Consider the following 27,818-nt stretch of genomic DNA (forward strand, 5'->3'; position numbering starts at 1 on the left):
AACTATTCATAACCGCAAAGAAAAACATTCTTATACTGTTTTGTTGGTCTCATTCTTGTGGCATGTGTATATTATTGTGTTATTAATAGCTTCGTCTTTGATAGCTACTAATTGTCAAATATATATATAATCGAAATGTTCTTCGTATAAATTGTGAGAATTAAATAGAAATGTCTCAATATAGAAATAATCCTAATCCGGCGAAAGAGCTCCTTGTGACTCACGTAAAAGGAGAAGGACCCATTTTAAAGATATGGGGATTGACTCCCAATTCAATTGAATTAGTGAAAAATTTCGAATATTTTTTTCTAACCCATAAAGAGGAGTTGGACTGTACATCGGGATTTATGCGAACCGATCAGCTTTCAAATGGATTGCATTATGCTGTTCGCTCTAAAATCAAAAATCAGTGGTGTCGAGCTGTTGTCTTGTCACCATTGGGACCGTCAAATGTTTTAGTTCGTCTTATAGATTATGGGCCTGAAGAACAAATATCCGTAGCTGACGTGAGACAATTGGAAAATCCTATTTGTCGTTATGAAGGTCAGGCATCTGAATGTATCTTGGCCGACGTTGAGCCAAGTGATCATATTCAGTGGTCACGGGAGGCTATTAAGCGGTGTGAAAATGAACTTATGCTCAACACAATGTCATTGTTAATAATATCTAATTTCCAAAATATTCCTATTGTGCGCATTGCTAAGAAAGGTGAAAGTGAACCTTTTGTTCAGAGGTTAATTAATGACGATTTGGCAGTTATCAAAAATGCAAATCCTGCAAATTATAATATGAATACTTCAAATTACAATTCGAATACTGCAAATTACAATACGAATACTGCAAATTACAATATGAATACTCTAAATCCCAGCACCTCTCATCTTGTGAAAATTTCCTGTATTGAGAACGCACAAAAATTTTATGTGCAGCTTTCTGCAGCCGAATTAGAGTTAAATAAGCTAATGGAAGAAATACAAATCTTTGCTTCTAGACCAGAAAATTTACGTCCTCTCATCACACCTCAGCTAAATCAGCCATGTTTAAGCAGCCACAAGCAGCGTTATTACAGATGTCGCATTGTATCATTTAATCAAAGTGGTTGTCACGTGTCCTTCGTGGATTACGGTTTCACCGAAATCAAAGCTTTTCAAGACCTAAAGATGATGAACCCTCGATTTTTACAACTCTATGCTCAAGCTATATGTTGTACAATGCCGAAAAAATTTGACATCGCAAAAGATGATTTTTGGCGAGTTTTAAATCAATATCCCTCCTTAGAGTGTGAAATTTTGGCACATACTGGTGAGGCTTATGTTGTTCTACTAAAATACCACGGTAAAGATGTGTTCTTACCATTCATGCAAAAAAGTGTACTGTTTTCATCGTTGCCTTTTACTTACAACAAATTAGTTTGTAATGAGAGGTGTGAAGTAAATATTGGTTACATCAACGACATTTCCGAATTCTTCTGTCAATTAGTGCAAAGCAAGCAGGAATTGGACGCCATTTCCTCGAGGCTGAGTTTCGGAAATGATTTGAGGCCGATAAGTCTTCAGGAATGCCTACCAAAATCGCCTGTCTGCGCTAAATTTTCTGAAGATAATGAATGGTATCGGGCTGAGATAGTTAAAGTCAATCATGAACGAGATATCGAAGTTTTTTTTGTTGATTTTGGAAACTTTGATAATGCTACATTGAAAGATCTGAGAAAAATAACTGAAGAATTGCTCAGCTATCCAGTTCAAGCTTACAAGTGCAATTTAGCTGACATTGATCTTCCCACCGAATCCTCCCAAAAAGATAAAATGTTAGATTATTTTGAAGAATTGACTGCCGGGCAATCTTTTCAAGCTTTTGTGAAAGACATTAAAGACAACCATATGGGAAAAAATTATTCTGTTGTCCTTCAAGACAAATCTAGCTCGACATCGGTCAACGATAAGATTCGAAATAAATTTTCTAATCTGGCCGTTATTCCCATTGCTGAAGTTGAAATTTTATACATTACTAGTTTTACTTCTCTAGATTCTTTCTTTGGGCAGTTTGAGAAGTTGAGTTCGTCCAAACTTGAAGAAATGCAAGAGGAAATAAATGAGTTCTACAGCGAGGCTCAAAATACCACCTTCAAACCAAAGACAGGAGATAAAGTTTGTGCCAAGTACGAAGCTGACAATCAATACTATAGAGCGAGAGTAGAAGCTTGCTCTGGAAGCGAATGCAAAGTCGTTTTTCTCGATTACGGAAATCGAGAGTCAATTTCTGTGAAAGACATTCACCCGATGAATAAACAGTTTTTTAAGTATCCATTGTTTGGTGTGGAATGTGGTTTTAACAGCTACCCAGAAGCTACACCCATTTCTAAAGTTCGAGATCTCATGTTAGAAAATTCAATTCAAGCTAATATGATTGAAGAAAAGAACAACAAGTGGCTAATATCATTAAGTGAGGATTTTTCTCCTAATGTCCATGTCTTAGAGATATTACGTCAGCATGAAAAGGTTGTTCCTAGATCTTTTCAAGGTAATATTGCCTTTCTTCACTCATAATAGGCAAAGCAGTTTTAAGATAACATTGACTGTTATAAAAATTTAAATAAATTATGAAATACTGGTAATACATACAGTGATATTCCTGAATCCTATAAACAGGGTCTCAGCACACCTGGAAAGTCATGGTTTTCGGTGTTGGGCAAAATTAGTCATGAATTGTCCTGATTTTAACTGATTTTTTTTTAAAAAATCATGGAAAGTCTAGCTTTTAAAATGGAATTTACCCCCCCCCCCTTCTCAATTTCACAGTGTTAAGATGTTCCGAATATCTGAATTTGTAACAAAATCTCCACTCACATTCATATTATATTTAAATATAAAATGTTTTTATCTTGTTCTTTAATAATTATAGTATTATTTCAAAAAATGAAAGAAAGAACCTCATTTCTAGAAAGAATTATCTTTTAAACTTCTGATTTCAGAATTCTTTCTTTCTTTATTATTTATTTATTTTTATTTTATTAATTTAAAATTCTAGCTGAAGCAAGCCAGTCATTGGCATAAAATTTTTTAATTCCAAAATGAGAACAGAAAAATCTTGAGTATTCCTTTCCTTTCTGATGAACAAGAAAAGTATCTTTAAAATATGCTTCTAAAAGTTTTTGATTTTGTATCTTTTTCCCCAGCTATTTTATTGCCTTAACTCTTTTTTTTAAAAAATCTATAAATATGAAGATGCAAGGTATAACAAATTTGGTTATACTATCATTTCAATTAATGTTAGTATTATGCTTTTTTAAATGTATTGTTTCGTTTTTGTAAGAGAAAATATTTACTTTGGTAAGTCATGAAAAGTTGTAGGAATTAGTCATGAAAAGTCATGGATTTGAAAATCTTAAATGTAGCAGATACCCTGTATGAATGCTCTGTGTCGTGGCAAAATTATTGCAAAACCTTAAAGCTGTTGCAGAGAAATTTTCATTACACATTTTTTTGAAAGATGTTTTTTTTTCCCTGCAGATTTATTTTCGAAAGATGGCTTCCAAGTAAATCGGAGCAGAATTTTTCTATTCTATTTTGATAGTAAAAAAATTCCGTAATGACTGGTTTCAGCTAGAATTTCAAATTGATTATATAGAAAGTAAATCCGAAATCGTCAAAATATAATTCATAGTTCGCTATAGTAATGTGTTTTTTTTTGTAGCTTTTTTAAGAACACCATATTTTTTTATTTTAATTAAATATTACTGTCAGAGGAATTTTACTACAATTCAAGTTTAGCAAAATGAATCAATCAATTTTAATGAATCAATGCGGTATATTTGACCTTCCCTTTTTTTATTAATATTAATTACAGGGTTGGGTTTTTGCCGTCAAAAACTGGTTTTTGACATGACAGAGGTAAAAACCGTGTTTTTACCGGTAAAAACTGTCAAAAACCTACTGTTTTCGTTAATTTATGGCATATAGCGGACAATATATTATTTTCACTTAATTGCCTTTATAAATGAATGTTGTAAACAATTGCTATTAATTTTGCAACTACATACTTGTATTCTTATAGAAGGCTTGCTTAAAAATTTCAAAAATTGCTTAAAAATTTCAAAAATATATGTTTGGGACAATGAATAGTAATGAGTTTTTATATTTTATTTTTTGTAATTTAAATACAAAATGTCTCTGCACATTTATTTTTGACTTCTTGTGAACATTTTAAGCAAACCATACCTTAAAATAATGAAAGTTAATATTTTAATGAGAAATATTGCTTAAGGATACAAAAGTTGTCTATCTGAGTAAATAACCCATTTATCAAGCTCTTTAAATATTTTCACTTATTTAACTTCAGTTCTAATTGCATTTTTATTCAGTTCAACTTTCGTAAAAAACTTCTCAAAGTGAACTTTAATTTTTATTGAATTAAGCCCCAGTCTTGTTGAATGCTTTTTTGAAGCAGATTTAAAATGCTTTATTAGTGTTAGTGAAATTTTGGTTCTTCCAGTCAGAAAAGATTTGTGTGTGTATGTAGTAAATATACGTGTATATAAATTTTCAGTGTAGTTGGAGTTAAATATTTAAATTCTGTATGTTTAATTTGCTATTGTTGTGTATGAAATTGCAATCGGTTTCTAGCTCATTATTCGAAATTTCCCTTTTATGTTGTTAATTCTGACGTAGACAAAATCTCCCTGTTTTTGATTCTCTGTTGTTGTACCCAGTATTATCTGTCTGATAGTTTTATTTAGCCGAAAATGTAGATTAAATGTAAATTACATTGGATAATAAGGATTCTGCATTATATTGTTATTTAACGTAGCGATAGATATCTATTTGCTTTCTTTTCTAATTATTTCACGAAGGACTAATAGCTTTATTTTTCTACTTTTAGGTGCTGGTTCAAGTAATGATAAAGCCAAAAAGGATATAGATTGTTCTTATTCTCAAGCAAATGATCAAAGAGGTAACATGAATTCACCTTTGGTCAGCTCTGACTCAAAGACTGAAAATCGGTGTTCGCCAGACCGAGAAGTGCCTAAACAGCTAACCCTAATAAACATTCCACCTAAAGCCTACCGTAATGTGTATGTGTCTCATGTTGTTAGTCCGAGTGAGTTTTATTGCCAAATTGAAGAAGAAAGTGCTAAACTCCAACAACTGATGCTGGATATTGAAACTGAATATTCTCAAATTAAAGAGAATGAATTAACTTTAAATCAGATGAAAATAGGTTCTGTGTGCTGTGCAGTTTTTCAGGAAGATTGTGCCTGGTACAGGGGTTCTATAAAGGGCATTAATTCCGAGTGCTGTGACATTTATTTTGTTGATTACGGAAATACCGATTCTGTTCCTGTTTCAAAAATAAAAGCATTGACGTCCAAATTTTTCACGCTGCCGGTGCAAGCTTTAAAATGTAAGCTTTTTAATGCAGAACCTGACAGCAGTACTTGGAGTGCCGATGCAATTCAGGATTTCATTAATTTAACTTTGGAAAAATCTTTTGTATCCCAGTTTGTTGAAGTTGACAACACCAACACTTATGCTGTTAATCTTGTTAGCTTAAACAAACTCGAAGAAGACGTTTTAAACAAGCAATTCGTTAATCGAGGTCACGGCAAGTTACAAGATGAAAGTAAATTATTGGTTCTGAATTCTCATGCCGCTTCCAGCAACCTTACTTTTAAAACCCCGGACATAAAGCCGGGTTCATTTGAACGTGTTGCCGTTTGCTTTGGCCTGACACCACAAGTGGTTTTCTGCCAATTGAAATCATATGAAGGAGAGTTTAAAAGAATGATGGAGCAGTTACAACATCATTACAGCAAGTTATCACCATCAGATGCCATCGTAGATCGACCACACGTTGGCATGATTTGTGTGGCTCAGTTTCATCAGGATTCTGTGTGGTATAGAGGAAGAATAACCAAAATGGACAAGACTGGAATCTCTGTCATCTATGTAGATTACGGTAATACCGAGATAGTTGAAAAAAAGAAAGTGCGTTGTATTGCTCAGGACTTTACAGGACTGCCCATTCAGGCCATTAAATGTCAGATCAAAGGCATCAGAGCTCCAGAAAAATCGTGGTCGTCAAAAAACAACATCAGCAAATTTTTCGAAGGCGATTCTGAGTGTGAGTTTGTATCGAGGGAGCATGATCACTATGTCGTCAATTTGACTGTCGACCGAAAGAATGTGGCAGAACTACTTATAAAAAGTGGGCTGGCTGTTGGAGAAGCCATTAAGAGTGTTGAAAGTGTTCAGGCGAAACAACCTGACGCATTGCCTGTTATCGAAGCCATTAAGAGTGTTGATAGTGTTCAGGCGAAACAACCTGGCGCATTGCCTGTTATCGAACATGACGAGCAGTTGGCCAAAAGAGATTCTTTCAGTTCAGGACAGTTATTGTCCGTTGCTGTGTCGTACGTCAAAAGTCCGTGTCAGTTTTGGTGTCAGTCTCTTGATGATTCAGATGTTTTGGATCAGTTGATGGCTGACATTCAAACACACGTTGAGCAGGGTGTCACTCCCGTTAACCTGAAAAAATTGATACCTGGGTATTATTGTTTAGCTAAATATTCTGAGGATGAGTCTTGGTATCGAGCTCAAATTGTTGCATGCATTTCAGAAAAAGAATTAGAGGTTTTCTTCATTGATTATGGAAATTCTGAAATCATTTCTCCTGATGCAGTAAGTTAACAATTTGTAATCTATAAAGCATCAGTCTAGCCTTTGAATATGTATCGTAATGTTATTTAGTTAATCAGCTGAGTAATCATTAGATGATTAATCATTGAGTTGAGCAATCAATGTGTGTATAATTTCCTTTATATTTGGTTGTAAAAATGACAACACTACTTTCACGTCGTTTTCTGTAGTTAATAGTCTCAATCTTTTTTCATTTTTATGTTGGTTAATACTAAAAATCCGATTTCACTCAAATCCGATCCTTCTAATCCTAAAAAATTCCTTTTTAACTTGTTTTTTGCTAATTATTAATTGTTAGCTTGTTTTTTTTGTTATTCTTTATTGATTTGTTTTTGTAACTAATTGCAAAGCTTATTTTAATTGTTAGCTTTTATTTCTTTTTGTAAGTTAATATTTAGCTTACTTTCTTCTGTTAATTAATAATTTTAATAGTCATTAAATTTCCTACTTATTTTAACATTTTAAGAGTCAGAGACAGGACTATCAAAAATAAAGATGTTAACTGCATTAAAGCGTGGAAAAGTCATTAAAGTATATATATATATATATATATATATATATATATATATATCTTTAATTTAAACTCCCCTCTTAAAAAAAAACATTGTAATTTTTATTATAACATTTCTAAAATTGTGAACACAAAAGTGTCGCTGCACAGTGGTTGACAATCGCTGGGTTATGGATTTGTTGTGTAATTTTTCACGATTTATTTCAGATTGCCGTGTTACCACAAGTTTTTTATGAAACATATGGCTTATGTTTTTGCTGTCAACTTCTGGGTAGCTCATCATCTATTTGTACTGCTGATGTTAGTGAAGCTTTCCAGAATATTGTCGATGAAGCTGGCCAGGATATGACCGCAAAGATAGATCAAGTACTCAAAGAAGCCTATGTCATCACTCTCCTTTATGAAGTAAATGACGTTGAAAAGAATGTGTCCGAAATCTTGTTTCCTGTTCAGTTAGATGTCTCACCATGTCCAGGTAAATATTATTTAGTCCAATGTAATACTACAATTTTTGCTGAAATTTTTGGAATTTGTTAAATTTTAAAATCAAAGATGTCTATTTCTACCGCAGATAAACCCTTTTTTTATTCAAGGTTGCCACTCCAAAGGGAAAATCTGGAATATATGTGAGATTCAAAAATAATCTGAAATAACAGGAAAAATGCAAGAAATTTAGACTTTTTCTTTACAAAATACAGGGACTTTCGTTTCTTATTTTCGTCTTTTAAAAAAATGGTGACCACTAAATGTGTAATCTAGGGGATAATGAAAGTTGATATTCCAACTGTACTAAACTATTTAATTTACTATGGCATTATTTAAGTATGTTCAACTGTTCCTCTTTTTTCTCTAGGTTTTTCTAGCAATTTAAACTAGCCCGATGGCAGAACCGCAGTGACATGGCGAAATTGTCACAGAACGTTAAGATTTTTCTTTTGAAAAGTAAAAAGAAAAAAAGTTTTATTTTCTAAAGAAATTTACTCATTAAATTTGAATCGTAATAACTTTTTGTCATGCTTAATTTACGCTTATAGTGTTGTAAATTGATGTAATGTTTCGATTGTATATTCGGCAGTTTTATTGATATATATTGTCACATGGTTTTTAAATATCCCGATATATTGCAAACAATATGGAAAATTCAAATCGTGCATTTGAGTATTTACTATTTAAGGCAACGTAAGAGTATTTACTTGTTGGCAGTTATTATTATTGATTTGATTTCTCCATATTTTTGATATCCGATATTTTTTATACAATATTATTTATTATAACGACCAAATCTCGAAATGAAACACGCATTTGAGGAGCCTGAGCCGCATAATTTCGTCTTCGATTTTTCAGCAATTACTACTGTGGATTTCATGATTTTTATTATTCTGATTATTTACAAAATGAGAAGAAATAATTAATTATTGCGCTTCCCCCTCCCTCAGCAAAATGCAAGAATATCAGCCATAATTAGAATAAAATATTATTATATGTTCAATTAAGAAATATATATATTGTTCTTTTTTTAACTTTTTCTTTTGTAAACACAGCGTTTTTGTTATTTTAAATTAGTAACATATATGTTTGCTATTATTAAAAGTATCTTACAGAAAGATATTAGTGCTAGAGTTTTGTCGCAGATAGCTCAAGAAAATTGTGCCAAAGGGTAAACTAGTATAACTGAATATTGCTCGCTCAAGAGTGCCGTAATTGTTTCCTTTCAATATATTGTGTATAATATATACAGCAAATTTATCTCCATATTTGAGTGGCAACCCTGCTATTGCTACCACACAAACATAAGTTGTTCGGTAATCAAATTGAAAGATGTTTTTTTTAATGCATCGAAATATATTGGAACTGATTGTTTTATTGTTAGGAAAAAATTTTACTTGTAGAGCATCGACTATACATTTCTTTTTATATTACTTACAATTGATATTCCACAATTATATATAATATTAAATACTATTAAATATTAGAAACTGTTATACCTATGACTATTTAAAAAAAATTTTTTTTGACAGAATGATTCTAGTGTAATTCTATTTGTTTTATAATGTTCGTCAAATGTATGATTGTATGCACCTGGCAACCAAATTTAAAAGATATCCAGAAAACCTGTAACTGAAAATATATTATACTTTTTTTCCTGAAGTGCAAAATACAAAATTGCATGCTCATTAATTTAATGTGTGTGTGTCTAGCTTATCCAAAGCATTACAGACACAGAATTTTATTTCTTAGGTGTGAAATGCAACCAAAAGGTATTAAGCCAATAGCATGTAGTATATAACGCCAATATTATAGTCCTTTGTTTTTAAATTAATGAAGGAGTAATTATGACTTTTTCTCATGAAAGATAAGATGATAGGAAAGTTTCTTTCTGTATGAAATATTTTAAATGCTTTCGAAATTATGTGTTAAAAGTGTTGAGAGTCAACAAAAAATCAAACCAAACTTCTATAAGTTATGTAAATTTAATTTTGTTTGCAAAATACCTTATTTCATTAAAAACAAAATTGTATTTACTTGTGAATTAAATTGTGATATAAATTGTATTTAACAGGGATGAGATTTTTCCGTTTTTTAGCGGATTTCCGCTTTTTTCACTTTTATCTCTTAAATTTCAGCTTTTTTATCAAAAATTCAGATTTTCTAAAAATTTCATTTTTTTAAATTAGTATTCTGCTTTTTCAGAAAATTCACCGATTTTCAAAAAGGAACAGAAAATTCAAACTACATAGCTACCAATCCTTTCTCATTTTTACTTATTTTACCTATTTTCTCCCCTTTACACGCAGCAGATAAGATTTTCCGAATTTTTTACCCGCCCTCCAGATGGATCCGATTTTCGTAGTTCAAACGACGCTGCTTCTGACAAGCCTTTCAGAGGTCCCAAGCCTGGAATCTGCTAATATCTCGATTCTTATTCACACGATTTTAATATCAAACATATCTTTTCATATTTGCGTGTTGCGATTTATTTACGAGATTTAAAAATCCGATATTGTGATTCGTATTTACGTCTTTTTAAAAACCTATGTAGCGATTCGTATTGACGCAAGTTTAAAATTCAATGTGTTGATTTGCTCATGCGGTTTATAATATCAAACATTGATTTTCGTATTTATACGTGATTTTAAAATAAGGCATTGAGATTCGCATTCACGCATTCTAAAAGCTATGCATCATAATTCTTATTTATGCAATCTAAAAACTACGCATCATGATTCGTATTTACGCAATCTAAAAATTATGAATCGTGATTTGTATTTACGCGTTTTAAAAATTCTATATCCCAGTTTGTATTTTCTCATTTTCAAAATCGTATATCTAGTTTCATATTCATGTGATTTCAAAATCCATAATTGTTATTTATATTCACGCAATTTTAAGATCAACTATCGCGATTCTTGTAAGAAGTAAATTTTTTTAAAATTAGTTACTATAAAGGTGACTGTTTTTCTAAGGACGATTATTAGTATATGTAAGTGTTACAACATCAGAGAAACTGGAAGGGAATATATTCAAAACTTACATTCTGTGCTTGCAAAGAAGAAAAAAAAAGGATTTGTCACAAGATGTTTGAAGATGGACTAACGACTAAATATAACAAACATAAAAGATACAGCAAACAAAAGCAATCACTTAAAAAGGGATTTAATTAAAAAAAAATTTTGGGGGAAAAAGAGTTAATTAACTCATCATCAAAATTTTATTTATAATTGCTGTTATTTATGCTATAAAATGCAAAATTCTTATCAAATACGAAACAATTATCTAAACAGTTGCTGATTGTCATGTAATTTTTCAAACTAAAATAGCAATTTTTGTATAGAAAGAAAGTATTGAGGAATGTTATGGAAGGCGTAGATTGCAGAGATCAAGTGCAATAATAACTGTTAAAGATGTAGTCAAGTTTTTAGTCATGGACAACTTTATGTTGGCCTGTCAGAGTTAAGTCATTTGACAGCCTTTCAGTAATTGCTCCAAGATGCCAAATCTATAATTGTGTTTTCAAAGAAATTCTAAATGCTTAGTGTTAATTTCTTAGAGCTTTGCAGAAAAAAATGTTTTTTGGAAAAAAATTTAATTGAAAGTTCTATTGGCAGTAGGCAAGGGGAACTGACAAAATCAAAACACCCCGATTAGAAATGCAGCATGGCGACCTCCATGTGGTATTTCTCGGGTGATGCTAACAGCCATGCATTTTAATTTATTGTATGTAAAACATCCTTATTTTGTTCTAAAATGCTATGTACTTTATCACAAATGTTAATTAATATAGAAATTGATTTCAATAATGCTGATCACCAAAAAATATTTCATTTGGCGATAAAACAAATTTTTGTGTTCTTGAAAATGAAAGACTTTTTGAGGGTTATTATCTCAGATAATTTATTTTGCTAATATGTTTCTTATTTAGCTAATGTTTTGATTTTTTCACCATGTACAATCTAAATAGCTAATATACTTTTTTAAAAGCAAATAAGAACATTGATAGAATTCTTCTACATAAGTACAATACTATGTCTTTGATGATAAAATACTATGTCTTTGATGATAATATACTATGTCTTTGTGCTAGAACATTGTGTTCATTGGCAAGCGAGTGCAGAGAGCCATGGTTCACAGCGTGAACCACATAGGATTGCGTAGCAATTCTCGGGGGTTGGCGAGCGTTAGCGAGCAGGGGGCGGAGCCTCCTAGTAAAATAAATAAAATTTGATGCAAATAGTATAGAGAGTTTTAACACAATTTTCATACTTCTTTAGCTTAACTTCTCTATTTTTATAATTTATCCTTTTTCTTTCATAGGTATTTAAATTAAACAGAATAAATAATTATTATTAAAATTTGTTTATATTTTAAATTTAAAAAAAAAGTAAAATCGTTATTTTTAATTTAAAAAAATTTATTCGAAAATTGAGTAAAAAATAGCATAAAAACATTCTTAGCAATAAATAAAAGGAAATATTTTTTTTCTCCAATGCCCACCTGGATAATGACATAGGTCATACAAGCACCAGAAGGGCAGATTAATTTAGTACACAATAATAATTGTAAAACAGTTATTAAGATTAGACACCTCTTTAAATAACTACTTTATCTTTTTGCTTAAATTTTACATAATAAAAAACAATTCCATTAGACAACCCAAAAATAATTTTATGCTGATGACAACCCAAACTTATTAATTTTATGCTAATGACACCCCCAAACATCACTGGTACCAGAGCAACAGTCCAGGAGGTGCACTCAACATTCGGTGCAACCGCAAGGACCAGACTGCACTTACCAGGCTTATCAGCGGCCACCTTAAGTCCCTTTCTTTTGAGGGTAGTATTAAAATCTACCCTAACTGCCCCAGGTGCCACAACATGCAGGCTTCCCCCCAACATATACTGGACTGTCTAGGTCTGGACAAAAGGGACATTCTTAATAACACACTTATGGTGGCCGACTTCCTCCGGGTGATGAATTTCATGGACATAGTTTAGCCCTGCTAATTTTGGGGATAAGGAAGAAGAAGAAGAAGAATGCTAATGACAACCCAAACTTATTAATATTATGCTGATGACAACCCAAACTTTTAATATTATGCTGATGACAACCCAAAAAAAAATTTATGCTGATGACAACCCAGACTTATTAATATTATGCTGATGACAACCCAAACTTATTAATTTTATGCTGATGACAACCCAAAAAAACTTTTTTATGCTGATGACAGCCCAAAAATAATTTTATGCTGATGACAACCCAAACTTATTAATTTTATGCTGATGACAGCCCAAACTTATTAATATTATGCTGATGACAACCCAAACTTAATTTTATGCTGATGACAACCCAAACTTATTAATTTTATGCTGATGACAACCCAAACTTATTAATATTATGCTGATGACAACCCAAACTTTTAATATTATGCTGATGACAACCCAAAAAAAATTTTATGCTGATGACAACCCAGACTTATTAATATTATGCTGATGACAACCCAAACTTATTAATTTTATGCTGATGACAACCCAAACTTATTAATATTATGCTGATGACAACCCAAAAATAATTTTTATGCTGATGACAGCCCAAACTTAATTTTATGCTGATGACAACCCAAACTTTTAGTATTATGCTGATGACAACCCAAAAATAATTTTATGCTGATGACAACCCAAACTTATTAATTTTATGCTGATGACAGCCCAAACTTATTAATATTATGCTGATGACAACCCAAACTTAATTTTATGCTGATGACAACCCAAACTTTTAGTATTATGCTGATGACAACCCGAAAATAATTTTATGCTGATGACAACCCAAACTTATTAATTTTATGCTGATGACAACCCAGACTTATTAATATTATGCTGATGACAACCCAAACTTATTAATATTATGCTGACGACAACCCAAACTTTTATCATTATGCTGATGACTATTTTTTTGTTCATATACAGCTATAAGTTAGAAATTATCACTGATGTTATCTTTAAAATATGTTATTTTTGATTAAATAATTACAATTTACAATCATATAAAACTAAAATTATTAAATTTATTTAATGAATTAATATTTGAAAATTGAATTAATATTTGAATACGATATTGTGATTCGTATTTACACCTTTTTAAAAACCTATGTAGCGATTCTCGCAAGTTTAAAATTCAATGTCTTGATTTGCTCATGCGGTTTATAATATCAAACATTGATTTTCGTATTTATACGTGATTTTAAAATAAGGCATTGGGATTCTCATTCACGCATTCTAAAAATTATGCATCATAATTCTTATTTATGCAATCTAAAAATTACGCATCATGATTCGTATTTACGCCATCTAAAAATTATGAATCGTGATTTGTATTTACACGTTTTAAAAATTCTATATCCCTGTATGTATTTTCTTATTTTCAAAATCATATATCTAGTTTCATATTCATGTGATTTCAAAACCCATAATATATTCACGCAATTTTAAGATCAACTATCACGATTCTTGTAAGAAGTACATTTTTTTAATAATAATAATTAATAGTAATAATTGTCTCTTATGTGAACTGGGGAAAAATATAATTTCCAGATTTATTTTTTCAGGTGGTAATTTTTATTTTCACTAAAAAATGTTAAGTATCAATGTAATCATTTATATAATGATAGATTAGTACACAATTGTATGTCAACACATTATTTATTACCTTAAACTGTTATTATTAAAGGGTTGCGCTTGCGTAAAATTTACTATCGTGGAAATTCAGCTTTTTTGCTTTTTGGCTAATCTCATCCCTGATTTAAGAAAAGTTAAAATTATTCATAAAAGTTCATCATTGTCATAGTTGGCCAGACAGCCCAATGTGGGCCAATGCCTTCCTTTTTCTTAAAAGTTCATTATATTTTAAAAATGAAAAGTAAAAATTTAGTAGATTTGTATAAAGGAAATTAAATATTTTTAAAATCTTAATGGTATATCATCTGTTAAACAAGCCTTAAATGTTAAACAAAGTAAAAAGATTTTTTTGTAATATTACTAAATAAATAATTTGTTAGAACAAATAAAATATCAGAATATTTAACAGAAAATATGTATTTCAATTAAAAAAAAATTTCAACACCAGAAAATTACAAATCCTGATGTGTTACAAATTGTTTTTAATTGTAAAATTTAAAAATTATAGCTTTTATTATTTGTTTTAAAAAGAAACAGATAATTGTATCAGAAAACTTTGCATTAAAACTTCTTTTCAGCAGAGATGCATTGATAATCATAGAAATTTTAAAATAAGGACATATTGTTAGTAATTTATTTTACAGGAAAACTTTTTATTGAAACATTATGCAGTATTTTGTTTACAATAAACATACAATCTAGTGTTATTGTTTACAATGTACATACAATCTAATGTTTTTTTTTTTTTTTTTTGAATTTAAAAAAAGAACAACTTGTTGAACAAATATCAACCGAGTTGAAATATTTCCTAAAAGTTATTAAAAAATAAAAATTATGAAACTTTCTTGCTGTGAAAATCATATATATTATTTAATCCAAAACTATTTAATTCAGAATCAATAGATCCTATTTTTACAACATTAAAAATTTTAATCATGTCTAACATGTCTATATTTACATATTTAAAATTCTTAAAACCATTTTAAATAAAACTTTCCTGTGCTATTTTTATAGCTGTACAAAAGTATGCAACTAATAATTTATTTATTTGTCTATTGATGATAAATATTCAATTATAGTTGATTGATGAAAATGTTTTTTCTAAATTAGAGTTAAGAATCAACTTAACATTGTAAATATTCCATTAGTTTTGTTAAAGTAAGTATTAGATTATCCAAAACAAGTACCTGATTATTACAATCCAATTTTTTTATTTTTAAAAATGTCAGAAACTATTGAACAATCGTAAGAATCACTGTCACTTATTCTATTTTACTTCCACAAATCCATATTACAAGCTGATCTTGTGTAGTTTGTCTATGGTAAGAACTCCCCTTGCCACAAAGTCTGAGGTCTGGCTATGGAAACAAGAATAGTACATTTCAGGGAGGGTGCCATACAATTCTGTAATAACCAGAAGATTACACTAAATCAAATTGCTTTATGTTTTTATTTATACATTGATTTTACTTTTTTATTTTCTAATCATATTTGATGAATTTGCTTTTTAAGAGCTGATTTTTTAATTTAGTTCTAGAGACTGCCAACTTTTTGCCGCCGGATGTTCCGCTAGGACTTCAAGAAGGTTATGTTTCAGTAGTCAACTCTCCTCATGATTTTTTCATTCAATTGGCTAGTTGTGAAGATAAGTTAACTGGACTTTCTACAGAATTGTCCGAAATATGCGAAGTCTTGGGTGATGGTCAATACGTGGTGGAATCTCCAACAATTGGCCTTGCTTGTGCTGTTAAATATTCTGAAGATGAAAATTGGTACAGAGCTGAGATTATAAATTTGGATGGTGAATATTTGTTTTTTTCTTGTGTAAAATTCTACAGAATATGATAACTATGCTTTTCCCAGTACATTGATGTGACTGGACTGTATACAGTGTTTTCACTACAGAAAAAAAAATGGGAGAGAATTTCTCACCCTTTCTTAAAAACAGGTTGAGATTTCTAAAAATTAAAAAAACACGAATAGACTTGGGGGGAAAAATATTTTTTTAATTATAATACATTTTTAACATCTTCAAATTTCTTTCTTTTTTTCCAATGCCCACCTGTGTTAACATTATCTTCTAATTTCTAAGCCATCGAATATTTTTGCTGCATCATCATATGGAAAATGCTCTGCATCTACTTTTTCTTCAGCTATTCTCATTAGGTTGCTCAAATGCTCATCAGTCAATCTGTTACGATATTATGTTTTAATTCGGTTTTGGGTGCAAAATGACAGATGTTGAACTATTCGGAATCGCTAATTAAAATGGTAGCATTGTGCTTTCCTATCCTCTACATCTGCCAGCATAGGCTTTTCAATTATTTCTGTTATAGAATAGTGAAGTTATTTCCATGTTCATATTTCTTATTAGTTCTTCCAGCATAGTTTTTACAAATTGCTGTGAATTGTCGATGAGGGAGTTTGGTAATTCATTAACAGCTAAAAATAGAGCTAACTTTAAACAACTTATTATAAAGAACTCATTTTTTTTCTTCTCAACACTTGTAGTAGCTGTTTTGATTTTTTTGATCAAAATGGCGGAAGACAAAATTTTTTCCAAAATTCGAGCGATTCACGCGAGACCGAAATTCGAGAGATTAATAGAGTGCGTGGTCTTCTCGCATTAATCATTTTTTATTGCGAGAAAAGAAAAAAATATGTGAGATTCTCGCGTTCTTGAACTGTAGTGAAAACACTGGTATATGTAATCAATATCAAATCTTAGGGACTGATCAGTTATTTTTTAACATTCTTACTTTTCTCCCTCCCCATTTACTTATTTAAAATAAGTAAAGGTAAACAAAATCTTTCTTTATATATATATACAGTCTCTGGACTTATTATTAGACGCAATATAATATTCTATGTAAAATCTTAATTATCAGTTGATACTATACAGCTTTATTGTTTTGACGCGACTGAAACCGATTTTCACTTGTTTACATTCGTGTATCAATTAGTTGAATTAGGCGATAAATAATATAAATTCGACGATATATAAATATAGAATATTTATTATATCAGGTATTATATTAATAAATCATAATAATTAGACCAAATTAATAGGCACACTGTAGTGTTTAATAATTGCATGTTTTGCATGGGTTTATATGCAATACTTTTATATTTAAACACACATGTAATGGGTTTTCATTCAAAAGACATTTTATATACTTTCAATTTGCATTGATATATTATTTTTTTAGCGTATTGCATTATAATGTTAACTAATTGATACACGAACATATGAGCCGCTCAGAAGCCAATGCTGTTAATTCCATTTTTTGATATTTTCTGATTTTTGGAAATTTTGATGAAATAAATAATAATCTTCTTAGTTATTGAACGATTTACTCGTTGGTTACTTTTTTCTAGGTTAGACAGCCCTTTTTTTAATAGCTTCTGAATATATTGTATAATAATTTCAGAAGCCATTGTGAATAAGTCCACCTTTTATCAATATTTTTTTACATAAACTTTGAAATAAAAATTACATTCTTCTTCTTTCGATATTGTTGGTAACACTGAAAAACAAGAAATTCATAGTAACTCAGGGTTGCCAGACGTAGTATTTTTAATACTATGGTAGTATTTTTTTACCAAAATTTTTTGTAGTATTTTTTTTAGAATGTGGTATTTTTTTTTTAATTATTTTTTTATTTTCATTTCCTAAAACAAAGAAAAGTGCCACTCTAGTTTTGAAGTAAAAAACAATTTTTGAAATAATCCAACAGTTTATTTTCTATTAGTCACTGTATCTAGTGATGATTGAGAAAAATAAAAGTTCGTCTATACTAGTAGACGTAAATTTCATATCTTTTTCAGCTGCCAAAAGGTATAAGTCCTAAAATTTTTAAGATGCTGTCATTATTTCAATAAATACTTACGTTTTTATTTACACATCCTGTACATATCTTGTTTTTTTTGCAGAGTTTACACCTCGAAAAGAGACTTTATACACTTTTCTAATTAAATTATTAAACCAAGAATTTTAAAAACTAATGTATCAAAAAACATTAATTTTCTCAATTGTTGTGTTTTGGACTTAACCGCATTGGCTTCTGAGCGACTCATATACAAGTACAAACTGATTTCAGCCACATAAAAACAACAAAGCTGTATAGTATCACCTAATAATTACGATTTTACATGGAATCTTATAGGGCGTCTAATAATATGGCCAAGGACTGTGTATATATATATATATATATATATATATATATATATATATATATATATATATATATATATATATATATATATATATATATATATATATATATATATATAAAAAGAAAGAAAGAAAATGTGCAGATGGTGATGAAAGATAGAAATCCATTGAAAAACAGATTAAATATAGTATTGTCTTTGCTTTCATTTTGGCAATTTCCAGATTCCTGAAGGGAGGGAGTGTTCAGTTATTACTTTACTGATGTGCTAACAGGGGTCTGTCCAGACATTTTGTGAAAGGTTAATTTTTTGTAAAATTGTGAAACGATTACTCGTAATTTGTATAAAATAAACGTTAAGTCACATTCTTTCAACCAGGGTGCTGCTTTTATGAATGTGTGCAAATAGGGTCCGGTTATCGCAAAATTTTTTTTTAGAAATGTGTAACAATAAACAATAAAAGCAACAATAAAATAACAATTGAAAAAACTTTGATTTGCGATAAAATCGACACCAATAAATCACGTCAAAAAATGGTTACATAAATGAGTGATTCTTTACTCTCAATTCGTAATATGTGCTAAAATATACAAATTTTAAAAACCATGCGGAAATGCGTAGCAATAACTGCCAAGAAAAGGATCAAATTATATCGAAATGATTTGCTATGAAATCAAAATGATATTCATAGCAAATCTAAATGATTTGCTATGAATATCAATTAGAATTTCTAGAACGTTTCATAACTTTCAAAAATTGTGGCCTCTGAAACTGTGTGAAAATGTGTAGAAAAAACCACCGAAAAGTCATTGGATTTACGATGAAATCGGCACACACAAAGAGCATTTCGAAGTCAAAACTAGAATTTGAAACTCGTGTATCCTAATAATGATGTATTAAAAATATTGGAATTTTTAAAACTATGCCTAAATACGTATCGTTAACTACCGAAAAATAGCAATTGAAAAGCTACATTGATTGAGATTCTGTAAGTTGGAAAATTTCAAATTTACCCTTTTTTGTTTAAAATTGAATTATTTTTTAAAAATTTTTGTTCAGATTGCTACCATGGACCGCACATAAAAGGTTGGTGGGCCGTTAGTGACCCGCTGGCAGCAGGTTGTGCACCCCTACGTTACACAATAACGAATTACGATTAATTTGTAAAGTTTTTTAAAAATTTTAGTAAAAACTAAATTAAGATAACTTTTAAATTGAAGTTTCTGGAATGCAAAATTTTTAATTAATGAAAGTATTGAGAAAAGTAAATTCAGCATGAATACTATAAAAGAAAGTTCAACCAAAAATATATCATAAGCATAATTAGTAAATGCAATTCAATAGAAGTATTAAATTTTTTTTTAGCAGTTTTAACTAATGTATTTTTATAAAACAAAAGTTAAATAAACCTTTCTTAAACATATCTGCGAATTTTTATGCATCATTTTGCTTTTTCAATCATCTTGTTCAGGTTTCCCAATGTACTTAAAAAACCTTGAAAGTCCTTGAATTTTGTTGGAAAAAATAGGGGCCCTGAAAAGTCCTCAAATTCTGTGATAGGAGATTGAAAAGTATTTGATTCTCTCAAAATTAAAATAACTCATGCTAACAAAAAAAGCGCAAAAAAATTCAAGCAGAATTTATAGAAATTAAAATCTTTTCTCTTCCTTCATTATCCATTTGTCATTTTCTGAAGGATAGTTAAGGTCAGAAAAGTGAGAGTTCAAGATCCATATATTTATTTACCTCTCCTGTGATTATGATTGGATGACAAAATACAAGTAGGGTGTGGGAGAAATCAATTGTGAGAAAAATAAATATTGAAGCAAACCATGACTTAATCACTGGTTTCATGCAATTTGCTTCCTTTAGTTTCATGAAAAGTTTCACTGTCTGATGCCAGTTTTTAAAAGTTGACAAATATATATCCAATGTCAATTGGGCATTTTTTTATAGTCTTCAAAGTGATTTGAAAGAGTAATATTCTAATCTATATATAACTATCAGCTATTAGTAATATATATAATTTGATAACTATCAGGCATTTGCATTGGTAGCTAGCTGTAGGCTATGCGTATTAAACAATCTACAACTATTAAACAATGTATACTTGTTAAATTTAATGAATAAACTTTTTTTTATCAATTAAGCATTGTGCTATTAAAAATATACTATTTCTGCTTCGATGTAGTTATAAAATTTGGTTTACATGTATTTTAGCAGAAACTATATTACTGGATAGGAAAATTTGATTTTAGGTCCTTGAAAGTCATTGAAAAGTCCTTAAGTTTTAAAAAAAAAATTGAGTGGGAACCCTTTCATCTCATTTCAGTTTACAGTTTTATGAAGGCATATTAACACGTTGAGTGCCCTGACACATATCTCAAGTTATTGACACTTAACTTTCCGTTCAGGCCGCATCAGTCATCAGTAACTCTCCGTTTTAAATATGTTTATAAAACTAAACAATTTGCATTGTTCAGTTTTGTTTTGTAGTTAATTTTGTAGTTTTTTAAACAAATGCTTTTTAATATAATTGCTTAGAATTTATTCTAATTTCCTTAAATTTTATTTATTGCGATCGGGCAGTTCTAATTAGTGCTTGGCCTGATGATGATTTAAGGAAATCATGTATGATGGATCAAATCATGAATCAGGCATGGCTTTAAGCTTATTAATTCAAATGCAATAAAAAACCGTAAAAACGTGAACAAGATAAGCTATTTTGAAATTGATGGTTTTTAGCATTTCGGATGTGTTGTGGAATCTAAAATAAACAATGGGATGGGGTCACACCTATTCTTGGAATTAGTGTGGTGGATATATTAGGGACCCATGTGAGATAAAACCTGTTTCAATCATGGTTTCAATCATGGAAAGAAGAGTACACAAAAGGATTTAGTCATAGTAGAAAAAAGGATTTAGTCATAGTTGCCAACTCTACTGGATTTTTAAGTAGACTACTTGAATTTACCAGTTTTACCTGGTTTAGTTAAAATTCTCCTGTTTTTTGTACATTTTAAAAAATTCCTTAAAATTGAGCAAGTTTTCTAAAAAAAATCCCTATTGAAATAGAACTTTTGTACGGATTATTGCTTGAATATTTAACTAAGTATTAGTAAGACATAATAAAGCCAACTTCATTTATAGAAATCAGTTCAAAACTTTTATTGTTCTAAAATTTTCAGTTTATTTTTATTCAAAACTATCTCTTTAAATTAATTACAAAAAATCTTTTAACAAACTTTGACGAATTAGATGCCTATTAATATTCGAAATTATGAGTATACATAATTCATGTTTAATATCAATCATAACTGGAAAATATAATAGTTTTTCTATTTTAATGATCTCTAAAATTTCCTATATGTAAAATTTTTAGTACAGTATGCAACAATTATAATGAAACTTATAATTTTGTAAAATTTTCTGGATTTTTTCCTATCTATGTTGGCGGCTATGTTTAGTGCTTTAAGTTGATTTTTTGGGTAAAAATCGCAGTGCCCGTCTAAAAACACAAAACTTGAACACTGTTTATGGATATATCCTATAACTTTTGATTGATAAAAACAATCACTACTAAGTTTTTTTCTAAACTTTTACTTTAAACATGTAAAATAATTACACCAAGTAATTTTCTTAGGAAATTTTTAATTGAATAATCATTTTCTTTCTTATTTTCAGATTCCACTGTTGATGTTCTTTTTGTTGATTATGGTAATGTGAGTACAGTTCTCAAGAAGGACCTGAAGGTACTCGATGAAAATTTTCTCACCTCTCCACCCTATGCTATCAGATGCAAATTAAATGGGATTGTGCCTTGCAAGGGAGACCAGTGGTCTGAAACAGTGATAAATACATTTCAAGAGTCAGTACTGGATGCAGTTTTGGGAATAACATTTATATGCAAGGATATACCAGCCGTTGTAAATTTATCTAAAGAAGATAAAGACATAGGTCAGGTCTTAGTGGATTTAGAGCTAGCCAATGTGGATACATGTGCTGAAACTGATGAAGCCTATACTGATGATCACCTTGCTGCACCTATTGAAGATACCCTTCATTCCATACCAATAGATCAGAGCTATCCTAAACGAAAACTTACATCTACCAAGTTACCAGTTAAGATATGCTACGTTGACTCTTACACTAGATTTTACGTCACGCCTTTAGAACTGAGCACTGAGTTAGACACGGTGATGAAGACTCTTGAAATACTTTACACTCAGTGTGCTGACAAATTGGAGAGTAGTCCGACCTGTCTCGAAGAACCTAAGGCTTTTTTACCTTGTGCTGCACAGTACAGTGAAGATGAAGCCTGGTATAGAGCACTCATTACAGAAATTGATGGTGATAATATATATGTCACCTTTGTTGATTATGGCAATTCGGAAGTATCTTCTCTCAAAAGCCTGAAAACACTAACTCCAGAACTTTTGAAAATTCCTCCCATAGCGATGGAATGCAGCTTATATGCTATTCAAGCCATTGAGGGAAAGGACCAAGACTTGTTGGCAAAATTGGAAGAGTATTTTGTGGATGAAGTCGTGCTTGAGATGGAGGTGTACAAACCTGAAGAACCTTATAAAGTGAGATTGTATCACAGTGGCTCTGATATTGCCGAGTTATTTTGCGAAGACGGCTTAGCTAAAGAAGTCATTCCACCTCCTGAAGTCGATCTGAGCTCAAATTTTACTGACGATCTTAAAAAGAGCCTACTCGACGCTGCTGATAAAAAACAGGATGCTGAATTTCAGGTGCGAGAAATGCCTCAAGTTGAAGAACTTACTGTAAATGTTAAGCATTGTGAAGTTGTCAATGAGAAAATAGTTTTGTTTGCCGTTCCTGTGGACTCTGAGGAAAATCTAGCCAATTTTCAAGAGAAATTACAGGATGCTTATAGTGAAAATCAACCTTCATTAGAAAACATGTGCGTCTCAAATTGTTGTGTTGCTAAATATGCTGAAGATGATAACTGGTACAGGGCGAAAATCCTAAATTGTGATGAAGAAGGAATTAAAGTTCAGTTTGTTGATTATGGAAATATTGAGACAGTAAACAGCGACGATTTAAGAGAAATTTTACCAGACTTTCTTAGTGAACCAGTTTATTCTACGAAGTTTTGTCCCTTAGGCTTGGTAGTGGTAAAACCAGACGAAGTTCGAGAAAAACTAGATGGTAGTCTTTATGATAATCCTGTAAACTTGCGTTTGTGTAAATATTGTCAGAGTCCAAATAGTTTATGTTTTACTTCTTTAATTTGTGAATCTGAAGATTTGTTAGAAAATTTTTTGAATGAAAATAGTTTATCTCAAATCTTCATCTTCAATAATTCTCTTGGCCGAAAATTTGATGGTGTTATTGAAAGCTTTATTGGAAATATATTCTATATTTTACCCACAGATTTGTTTAAAGAAAGAGAGGAATTGCTAACCCAATTAATGAAGCATTTCAAAGATGTCAGCACCTCTTTGGATGAGGTTAAGCCGTCCCTTTTGTATGCTGCAAAAATAGAGGATAAGTGGAATCGGGTGTCCATCATAAGTTTGTCTAAAACTGATTCTCTAGTTCTCTGTGTCGATTATGGTGTTAATTCTACTGTTGAGCTTTCAAATTTGGCTCTCTTGCCTTTAGAATTTCATCATAAGCCATTATTGCTACATCCTTGCACCATTAAAGACTATGAAGATATGCCTTTAGAGTGTCGTGAAATAATATTAGAAGGAATTGAGAATGGTAAAACGTTTAAATTTGAAATAGATAATGATTATTCTAATGATCTTATGTTAGAAGTCAAGATAGTGGCTGAAAATTCTATTAATGTTCCAGAAAGTGATAAGGATCAGAAATGCAAGAATCCTGATGATACTGCCGATGATTCTATTAGTACTAACCATGGCCCTAATGATCCAGAAATTTCTGAAACCTTATTATTGAAAACTAAATCAGAGTCAGAAGAAATATCTCCATCTGAGGAAAACGAAGAGCATATGTGTAAAATGTTAGGAGAAGTTGGTGTATCTGATGTTATGGCATCTTGTGTGGATGATGCCAAATATTTAGAAGCACATGATGATAATGAGAGCTCTAAAATAGCCAGAGATGTGAGCAATAATGAAGAAATCTTGTACTGCCCTCAACCACCTGAAAGTGTTTTCATGGGTGGCAAAAAGGAAATTTCTACCGATATATATGATGGAACTAATTGTGAAATATTAGATTATGGTAATGGAAAAGAATACTCTGAATCAGATCAAAGGGATGAAGCCAGTAAAAATGACCAGTATGATTATTCGGAACATGCATTTGAAGGTCAAGAAAAAATTTCCAAAAAGACCAATTCCAATTTTGATGAGTGTGAAGATGATGCTAGAAGTGATATTAGCCCCGACAGTACTGAATTACAAGATAGTGAATGCGAACGAGCTCGTGAACTCTCTGATGTGGAATCTGAAATTAAAACGTCCAACAAGCAAGGAAATGAAAGAAAGGAGACCTTCCCTGAAATAGAAATTTCCAATTTGTCCAATGAAGATCTAGATTTAAATCTTGATGGTCGAAATAACTCTTTGCAGGAGCCTGAAAGTTCATGTTTAGAACATTGCAATGAAACAGAGGATAGTTCTCAAGAACCTGAAAGTTCCTGCTTTGAACTTTCTACTGAAGCAGAAGATATTTCTCAAGAACCTGAGAGTTCCTGTTTAGAACATTTGAATGAAGCACAGAATTTTTCTCAAGAACCTGAAAGTTCCTGCTTGGTTGATGCAAAGGACTTTTCTCGAGAGCCTGAAAGTTCATGTTCAGAAAATTTAAATGATGCAGAGAATTTTTCTCAAGAACCTGAGAGCTCCTGTTTAGAACATTTGAATGAAGCACAGAATTTTTCTCGAGAACCTGAAAGTTCTTGCTTGGTTAATGCAGAGAACTTTTCCCAAGAGCCTGAAAGTTCCTGTTCAGACAATTTAAATGATGCAGAGAATCTTTCTCAAGAACCTGAGAGTTCCTGTTTAGAATATTTGAATGAAACAGAAGATATTTCTCAAGAACCTGAGAGCTCCTGTTTAGAACATTTGAATGAAGCACAGAATTTATCTCGAGAACCTGAAAGTTCCTGCTTGGTTAATGCAGGGGACTTTTCCCAAGAGCCTGAAAGTTCCTGTTCAGACAATTTAAATGATGCAGAGAATCTTTCTCAAGAACCTGAGAGTTCTTGTTTAGAATATTTGAATGAAACAGAAGACATTTCTCAAGAACCCGAGAGTTCCTGTTTAGAACATTTGAATGATGCACAGAATTTTTCTCAAGAACCTGAAAGTTCTTATTTAGTTGGTACTGAGGACTCTTCTCCCGTTCCTGAAAGTTTATGTTCAGAAAATTTAAATTATACAGAAAACTTTTCCCAAGAACCTGAAAGTTCATGTTTAGAACATTTGAATGAAGTAAAGAACATTTCTCAGGAACCTGAAAGTGCACGATTAGAAGATGTGAAAAGCACACCAAAAGTGGAAGCTGAAAGCCTATCTGAGATAATCCCTGAAACTTCTATTAAAATACAAAATGACGGCAATGTAGTTGAAGAAAATGATTGGGATGAAAGACCAGAATGTGATATAAAACAAGAACTTTTGGCACATGGTAAATGTTCTGTGCCTGCGAATGTTGCTGCAGAATGTGAAGGACATGGTGATCATAACTTACCTTTAAAGGAAGGGTCTATAACAGATAATTCTTCAGAAAATCAAAGTGATGTAGTTAGTGATTTAGAATCAAATTTATCTGAAACTGTAAACAATCATGACCCACAAAATTTCACAATTAATGAACAAAATACTGTGAGGCAGCTTTCTGAACTTGCAGGAGAAGCATGTGCCCAACAAAGTAAACTAACAGATCCTCCATACAGATTATCTGACGGAAATGTCTTCGTCTCTCACATCACTGTCTCTGGTGGCTCTATTGTGTTTCCCGCCATTCCCAAAGGTCTACTGCCCAAACTTTGCCTATTCAAAGGATCTTTGCAACAAACTTACTCTCTTGAAATGCCAATTCCTGATTCTGTATCTGTTTCAGATTTATATGCAGTGTTCTATGAAGGCGAATGGTACAGGGGAAAAGTTTTAGGCACCAAACAGAAATTGGTCACTCTCCTATTCATAGACAATGGTTTATGCCCCAATATTGAAATGACGGCTGTCCGGTACTTAAATGAGGAGCACAAAGCTGTACCCCCGTTCGCCTTGTGGTGTGTTTTAGCAAGTGCCTTCTGCCTTCCACACAATGAACAGATACTGCAAGTGTTTCTGGACGCTATGTTAAAGGATGCATCAAACACAAAGCAGGATATTGCAGTGAGGGTGATCCAAGAAGGAGAGCCCTATAAGGTCAGTTTATTAATTGAAGGTAATGAGCTTCTGAATGTGCTACTGTCGGAAAAACAAATCATCCAGCAGCTGGACAGTGCTTTGATCCCACCCGGAGAACACCTTGCAAAAGTGTCGTGTTTAAACTCGGCAGGCAGCCTAGAGATGCACGTTAACCTCGTGTCTGAACTCGAAAAATTGAAAGATTTGAATAGTTCCATGCAGCTTACGTACAACACAGATAATCCAAAGTCACCTATAATTGAGTCTGCTGTTTATGCTGTGCAACACAGAGGTGTTTGGAGAAGAGGTCAAGCTGTTACTTCTCCTACTGGAATGCATATTCATCTAGTGGATTCAGGGGAAAAAACAGACATTGAGGATGTTTATCCTCTTTTACCCGAGCACTGCATACTTCCACCCTGTTCTATTCCGTGTGAATTGGGCACAGATGCTATTGTTGCCAAGTGTGATCCCTCTGACGTTCTAGAAATGCTTAATGAAAAAGAATTTAAAGTTCAGGTTGAAGCTTCCACGGCAAAGTTGGCTGATGAACAGTTTTTAATTCACCTCAAAGAAATTTTAGCATCTCTCCCTGCTAAGCATTAGGTAAAATCATAACGAGACTTCATTTTTTATTTTTTGTTATAATTTGAGAAACAAGAAAGCATTATAGATTTTGTACAGACTTCATTTATCCTTTAATTCTCTTTTCAATTATTGATCTTGTCACCTTTTCATAGTTTTGCTTCGGAAGGACGCAGAGCTTCTTTTTTCTCTTTTCAGTTTGCTCCTGTATTAACATTACTTTCAAATAACTGTGTATATGAAAAAGAAAAGACATTATTTTATGTGTAAGCTGAGTTTACCAGGAGAAATAATGTAAATAAATATTTTTTGCTACTTT

General features: G+C 31.3%; 1 protein-coding gene across 2 annotated transcripts; it reads left to right on the plus strand.

Moving 5' to 3' along the window:
• LOC107447409 (uncharacterized) lies at nt 1-27,818 on the plus strand. Of its 2 annotated transcripts, none has more exons than XM_087149818.1 (5): nt 1-2,520; nt 4,879-6,677; nt 7,414-7,681; nt 15,910-16,179; nt 22,236-27,818. In XM_087149818.1, the coding sequence occupies exons 1-5, from the start codon at nt 171-173 to the stop codon at nt 27,518-27,520; spliced, it is 9,972 nt and encodes a 3,323-aa protein (XP_087005944.1). In that variant the 5' UTR covers nt 1-170; the 3' UTR covers nt 27,521-27,818. The 2 variants fall into 2 exon arrangements, with proteins under 2 accessions (XP_087005944.1, XP_087005949.1); XM_087149823.1 differs by having other exon boundaries at nt 15,916-16,179.

The sequence above is a fragment of the Parasteatoda tepidariorum genome, chromosome 1, assembly GCF_982258835.1.
Source record: "Parasteatoda tepidariorum strain Cologne lab strain chromosome 1, Ptep-v5.0, whole genome shotgun sequence".
Classification (NCBI taxonomy): domain Eukaryota; kingdom Metazoa; phylum Arthropoda; class Arachnida; order Araneae; family Theridiidae; genus Parasteatoda; species Parasteatoda tepidariorum.

Excerpts from the sequence above, each read along its gene's own strand:
- LOC107447409 (XM_087149818.1), top strand. The coding sequence starts at position 171 with ATGTCTCAATATAGAAATAATCCTAATCCGGCGAAAGAGCTCCTTGTG. Across the intron at positions 7,682-15,909 it reads AGATGTCTCACCATGTCCAG|TTCTAGAGACTGCCAACTTT; the intron begins GTAAATATTATT and ends TTTTTAATTTAG. Across the intron at positions 16,180-22,235 it reads TGAGATTATAAATTTGGATG|ATTCCACTGTTGATGTTCTT; the intron begins GTGAATATTTGT and ends TCTTATTTTCAG.